At 36.2% G+C, this 7,039-nt stretch overlaps 1 protein-coding gene across 7 annotated transcripts in view; it reads left to right on the forward strand.

The window, feature by feature from the left end:
- The window catches only part of RBBP8 (retinoblastoma binding protein 8), a 92,541-nt gene that overhangs the window by 40,544 nt on the left and 44,958 nt on the right, over window positions 1–7,039 (forward strand). For 5 of the 7 annotated variants that reach the window (XM_006761884.2, XM_015562722.1, XM_006761885.2 and 2 more), the window contains one exon: window positions 2,401–2,496. The exons of 1 other annotated variant lie outside the window; for it this stretch is intronic. In XM_006761884.2, coding sequence (XP_006761947.1) covers window positions 2,401–2,496 — 96 coding nt within the window. Of the gene's footprint in view, window positions 1–2,400; window positions 2,587–7,039 lie in introns of those variants that run through there. One more of the 7 variants, XM_015562724.1, reaches the window with a different exon arrangement.

Below are 7,039 nucleotides of genomic sequence, written 5' to 3' on the forward strand. Positions count from 1 at the left end.
TTCAGACCCTGGATGAGGCTGGGGGAAGGTGTTTGAGCTCAGTATTATCCTATATTTTCAACTTTAAGACCACACAGAAAATTCCAACTAAATTTCTAATGTTTTATTAGAATTACAATATATGCATACTTGCCCTGGCCAGGTGGCTCAGTTGGTTGGAGTGTTGTCCCATACACCAAATGTTTGGGAGGCAACCGATCGATGTTTTTCTCTCACATTGATGTTTCTCTCTGTGTGTCTGTCTCTCTCCCTCCTTCTCTCTCTAAAATCAATAAACAGACCCTGGGATGAGGATTTTTTTTAAAAACACATGAAAATATATGCATACTTTATATAATGTGATTTTTTAAAAATATAATGATGGAAGGGTAAAATATTACACAACCTTGCAAAGTAACCAGGTAATCTACTAGAAGAAAAATGTAGCTGTCTTTGTTTTTCCTGACTATAAAATTATAATGATAGCCCTGGCCGGTGTGGCTCAGTTGATTGAAGCATCATCCATACACCAGAAGGTGGCTGGTTCAATTCCTGATCAGGGCACATACCCAGGTTTGGGGTTGGATCCCCAGTTGGGGCTTGAATGGAAGGAGGCAACTGATCAATGTTTTTCTCACACCGATGTTTCTGTCTCCTCTCTCCCCTCTTTCCTCTCTGTAAAATCAATTTTAAAAATAAAATCATAATAACTTAAATAGAACTTACTATGTACCAACACTGTTCTGCATGTAATATATGCATTAGTACTTAGCCCTTGCAAATGCCCTATGAGATAAATACTATAGATCCACATTTTTCGAGGCACAGAGAGTGTAGGTTACTTGCACCAGATCACATAGCAGAGAAATGACAGAGCTAAGATTTAAACTTAGGTTCCACTCAACAGTAAGCCCTGGCTTAAAAATAATACCAGATAGAAATGTAAGCAACACAGAAATTAATAAAATAGAAATTATAAATCCCCCATAACAGTGAGAGAGAAATGAGTAGAGATATCTATTAATTACATTAACAAATGTAGACAAATTAATAAAAATAGGTAAGTGTACATGGTTTTTTTTGTATTTTGACAGTATGGAGTCAATGGTGTCATCACAATCCACTCCTTCATCTGTATTCCATCATTGTATAAAGAATGCCTGGTACTTAGGCTTAATACTTCTGTAGTATAAAAAATACTGCAGAGCTAATTCTGTTATAATTTGAATTCTGATTAACAAGAAATTCAAACCTCACCTTTTAAGTTACAGTTAAACCTCGGTTCTCAAATATCTCCCATCTCAAACAATTCCATTCTCCTTTTTTTTTTTTTTAATCCTCACCCGAGGATATTTTTCCATTGTTTTTTGTTTTTTTGTTTTGTTTTGTTTTGTTTTGTTTTGTTTTTTTAGAGAGAGAGTGGAAGAGAGAGGGAAAGACAGAAACATCAATGTGAAAGAAACACATCATTGGTTGCCGACCGGAATGGACGGACCAGGGCCAGGGCTGGGGAGGAGCCTGCAACCGGGACCAGGGCCAGGGCTGGGGAGGAGCCTGTAACCGAGGTACATGCCCTTGACCGGAATGGAACCTGGGACCCTTCAGTCCACAGGCTGACTGCTCTATCCACTGAGCAACACCTGCTAGGGCCAATTCCATTCTTGACCAAGTTGTTCACGGAAAAAATGTCTGGGTTGTTGAACAAACTTCAGTTCTCGACCAGATAACCTTTCCATGCTGGTACATTAGTGTGACAAAAAGCATTTCTTAAGCCACAAAGGAGAAAAGGAGAAAATTCGATTCCATTTACATCTTTTTGCTTTTGTTGCTGGTGAAATTTGAAAACAAAGAGACCACTAAGTGCTAATGTTGCTCAGGGTGTGAAAGAAACAATGATCACAGGTAAATGAAGTAGAAAAACTGTTGTTAATTTGGATAAAAGCAAAGCGATTAGCCCGGGATAGCATTTCCAAGGCAGTGATGTGTGGACAAGTGAAGATGTCTAAGATATCGCATACTGATTTCCTGAGACTCCCCTGGAAGGGGTACTGAAAGTGATTCCTTTAAGTTTAGTAGGGAGTGGTTTGATAAAATTAAGAAAAAGTATTTGTTTATAGGTTAAACAGAACTTTAGACATGTACTGTATATAAGAAAGGTTAAAACGGAATCATTTGGGAGTCTGGAACGAATTCAATTTACGTCATTTCTAATGGAAAAAATGATTCGGTTTTTGAACAAATCGCTTTTCCAACAGCCTTCTGGAATAAATTAAGTTTGAGAACCGAGGTTCCACTGTATTTGTTTCGGTACAGCAAATTCATGATATATGTAAGTGGTGAGATCATACTTTGGAGTTCTTATGACAGAATAATCCTGTTAGGATATTTTTCCTTAAAAACAACTTATTTCTTAACTTTTAGAGATGCACAAAGACTTGAAGAATTCTTCACCAAAAACCAGCAGCTGAGAGAGCAACAGAAAGTTCTTCATGAAACCATTAAAGTTTTAGAAGATCGGTGAGTCTTGGGTGAAATTTGAAAACATAAAGAGACCACTAAGCACTAAGTGCTAATGTTGCTCAGGGTATGAAAGAAACAATGATCAAGGTAAATGACGAAATAGAAAAGTTCTTGGGTCTTCTTGAGTAAGAGGTGATTTTTTTCCCCTTAATAGAAAGTACATTGTATTCAGCTCTAGGACCAAAAGTGATTTTTTTTCCCCAACCTTATGTCAACTTTGGATGAATACTTTGAAATTAAGGATATACTCTTGCAATGCTTGTTGTTTTTACTAATTACAGCAGTTCTTTCTAGTATCTTCTGATCTTTTCTTCACTATGATTTCGAGTTTGGGCTTCCAGTTCTGTTATTCTTTGAATTTTGTGTTTCTCTTCTTAACTGAATTTTTCTTTTCCAGGCCCATTCAGAGAAAAAATGTCAGTGGATGAATGCCCATACCCTTCCCACTGAAGTATTTTATAAATTACTCTCTTATTCAGTTAATATATTTAATTGTGAACATTATCTTTTTTGTGGAGTTTCTGGATTGGTAAACATGTGGAGATGTGGGGAGAGTAGTATACGGGGGGGGTATATATATATATCTTTTATTCTGCAATTTTTTTAAAATTTTATTTAGTGATTTAGGAAAGAGAGAGAGAGAAACATCAATTTGTTGTCCCACTGATTTATGCATTCATTGGTTGATGTTGTATGCACCCTGGCTGGGGATTGAACATGCAACCTTGACTTATCGGGATGATGCTCTAACCAACTTAGCTACCTGGTCAGAGCTATTCTGCAGTTTTTTAAAACTAGATTCTTTTCTATTTTTGATCTGTGGTCACTAATTTCCTGTGGATATCCTGCTTCTCTACTGTTTCTTATCCTTAAGGTTCTCTTGCCTTTGATTCCCTTCATCTTTAGGTCCTTAAAGTTAGGTGGGCCTATAATTCATTATGTGGTGGGAGTGGGGGTGGGACAAAAAGTGTAGTTCATTTGTTTATATATATGCTTTTCTTTCCTTCAAATACAAATCTGAAATTTTCTTTTGGGCTTTCTTTAAGGTTTATTCCTTGTTTCATGAAGCCTCATATAATTAAAACAAGAATGTCCTAGATCTGACCATTATTGTTTTATGGAGGAATTGATATGTATTGGGCCCAGGCATCTAACACTTAACCTTCACATTAACGCTATAAGATGGATTGTAGATCCATTTTACATGTGAGGAAACTGAGCTGGGGAAGTGTTCCTGTGTTTCATGATGCCTTGTCAGTATGCTGTCTTAATTTTATAAATGTGTAAATGAATTACACTTTAACTGATTATCTCAAAGTATTTGTGCTTGACCTAAAGTTACCAAGACACATGCTCTGAAATAGTTTTCACCATTGCCTATTATCTAGTCTGTTTTCTAGAAGTTTTTTTTTATATTGCTACTAATTGAATACTACCTTTAAATGTCTACGTATGTAACATTTGATAAAATTCTGCCTTATAAAATTTCATTTTAGTTTTATATGTAAGAATGGTGTCTAGAGCAAGCTTTATAAATCTATAAAAATTAATGTTTTTCTGAGACCTTAAAAAAGCAACACGTACTTTGTTAAAATTTCTAAACAATTCTGAAACTTGCCTTCTACTCTTCATAAGATGAAGTGATTCTTACACTAATATTGTAAAAACATTGTGAGATGTCTAGATGAAAGGAGATTACCCAATAAAGGTAAATTGGATAATAGAAAGGTCTAATTTTATGTGGCTCGTTTATGTTTTGCCACTACTATTATTACATTTACAAACTTTCTTTTAAGGAACCAAAGTATTTCACTAAATCTAAGAAACAGTCACTATGCTAAAAAAGTAGAGAGAATGCATTTTCTTAAATAAAATTTTAAAAAATCTGAACAAAGCAGTTAAACCATAGTTGTTCAGTAGATTTTAATGTTTTTAAAAGCATTTTTGGTAGTCATGAGAAACTCTTATTTCGACTGTCATTAAAAGGGAAAATTGGTACTCATAATCAGAGGATTTGTGTTTCTGCAACTATTTTTCAAATACTGGACCAAATATTCTCTTTTGTCTTGCTGACTTTCTCATAGATTTGAATTTAAACATCATATTCTTCAGGAGACCTCTGACTTCCTAGACTAGGTTAAGTTCTGCTATGTGCTTTATACTTCACTAGAGGCCCACTGTGCGAATTCGTGCACCAGTGGGGTCCCTCGGCCTGCCCTGTTTGATTGGGCCGAAACCGGCTCTCCGACATCCTCCGAGGGGTCCTGGATTGTGAGAGGGCACAGGCCAGGCTGAGGGACCCCACCAGTGAATGATTGGGGCTGGAGAGGGAAGCGGGAGGTTGGCCAGCTGGGGAGGGACCACCCGAGGGCTCCAGGGCATGTCTGGCCTTTCTCACTCAGTCCTGATCCGCCAGATCCCAGCAGCAAGCTATCCTACCAGTCGGAGCTTCTGCCCCCTGGTGGTCAGTGCACATCATAGCAAGCAGTTGGGCAGTCTTAGCATATCATGCTTTGATTGGTTGAATGGACAACCGGCCACTTAGCATATTAAGCTTTTATTATATAGGATAGTACCCTGTATTTCTTCTTTCGTGGTATGAATCATACTTTGTTGTATTACTTATATTTTTATTGTCTGTTTTTCACTAGCAGACTGTTGTAAACTCTTTAAAATAAGTAACATTATGTTGGCCACCCTTGTATTTATAGTACCTGCAGTACTCATTGTAGGTGTTCAGTGAAACCCTTTTGAATGAAAATAAATTTAAGGAAATTTTGCGAGGTATAGAAAGCAATTGTGCATACTTCTCAATCTGGTGAGTTTTAATTGCAAAATAAATTATTATTTCTTCATTTCTGTGAATAAGCTGGGATAAAACTCAGAACACATGTTGCTGTCTGTTCTTACAAGTAGAATTACTCTTCTTTCCCTTTTTCCTACCAACTGCATTCTCCTGTGAAATTGAAGCTATTTTTTTTTCTTTCTCTGACAACTACAATGGAGGATAGGCAGGAAGAAAGCAATGGAGCCCTGCTGATGTAAATGGGAGCATATTTTCTAACATCCATTTAAACTCAAATAGGACCAGTGAGCAATTAGGAGTTGACTCACAAATATTATTATCAAGAGTGGCAGTTTATTGGAGAAATCTGGAAGTAATAAACAAGCCAGGGAATATTGCTTTATAACTGTGTCAGTGGCATTTTTAAACTTGGAAACTAGGGGTCCCAAGGGATTGTTTTTCATTATACTTTATAACATTTTAATATCAGGTATGATTTCTTCGAAACAATAAGGTGTTTAGTTTTTAATGGCAAACTGGCTAGTAGAATGACATTTAAATAATTGGTTAAAAGTGGTTAATGCAGTTTAACTCCTTTAGTGTTTTTTTGGCTTCTAGAAATTGTCATTCCATTAATGCAACCTTTGACCTCTAACCTTTATTTTTTATATCCTTATCAAAATGCTGTTTATGAGTTTTACTTTTATATAAAAAATCTCTAGGTTCTTTTTGTTTTAGTTGTACAGTTTTCATATTGTATTTCCTTTTTAAAAAAATGGTCTATACTACCAGGCTGTGGCTTTCTTAGACACTTAAATACTTAGTATCTTATTCATTTAGATTATTGATATGAAATTATTATCCAGGAATATGTTTCCTAAATTCCTAATGTGGGGCATGTATCTTTTTTAACTGTATATTGTCTGATTATATAAATAATGAAATGAGTAAAATTTTGAAACATATAGAAAAACGCTAAGAAGAAAATCTCCTATAATACTGATACCTGCAAGATAACTAACATTTTGGAGTATACCTTTCTCTCCACGTTCCCCTCCCCCCACGTACTGTATGTATTTTTCTCTGCTCTTTAGCACTCACACATAATTAGTAAAAGCTATTTGTAATCTTTTTTTGTTTACATAATAGTTGCATTGTGAATTTTTACTAACACTGGGTGTTTGTTATTTTAATGCTGAAGGGAGCAAAGTATGAGGTAACTTTTTTTAAAACACTTTGAGTTCCTTAATCTTTAGTATTGATTCAACTAAAAATGTTTTTGAGCACTCATTAGTGTTATAATATGTCCTAAGCAAAGCAAATACAAGCTTGCTTAAGATATAATGCTGCCCCCTGAGTATTGTACTAGCATATTTTGGCTATAATCTACACTAATAAAAGAGAAACATGGTAATTGGCGTACGACCGCTACCCTTCCCATTGGCTAATCAGCAAGATATGCAAATTAACTGGCAGCCAAGATGGCGGCCGGCAGCCAAGCAGCTGATGCGAACAGGGAGGCTTGCTTGCTTTAGTGACGGAGGACTCCAAGGTTCCCCGCTTGACTTGCCGGCCTCTCAGCTGCAACTCTAAGGAACTATATGGGCTTCAGCCAGCCAGACCACAACATTGTATCAAATACAGAGGGTAAACAAAGGCCAGAAACCTGTTTTCAGCAGCCGAGGCCTCAGAGCTAAAGCTGGCCCAGAATAAAAAAAAAAAAGAAAAGAAAAAAAAAAAAAGGAACAGTTGGGA

This window comes from Myotis davidii, unplaced genomic scaffold (assembly GCF_000327345.1).
Source record: "Myotis davidii unplaced genomic scaffold, ASM32734v1 scaffold96, whole genome shotgun sequence".
NCBI lineage: Eukaryota > Metazoa > Chordata > Mammalia > Chiroptera > Vespertilionidae > Myotis > Myotis davidii.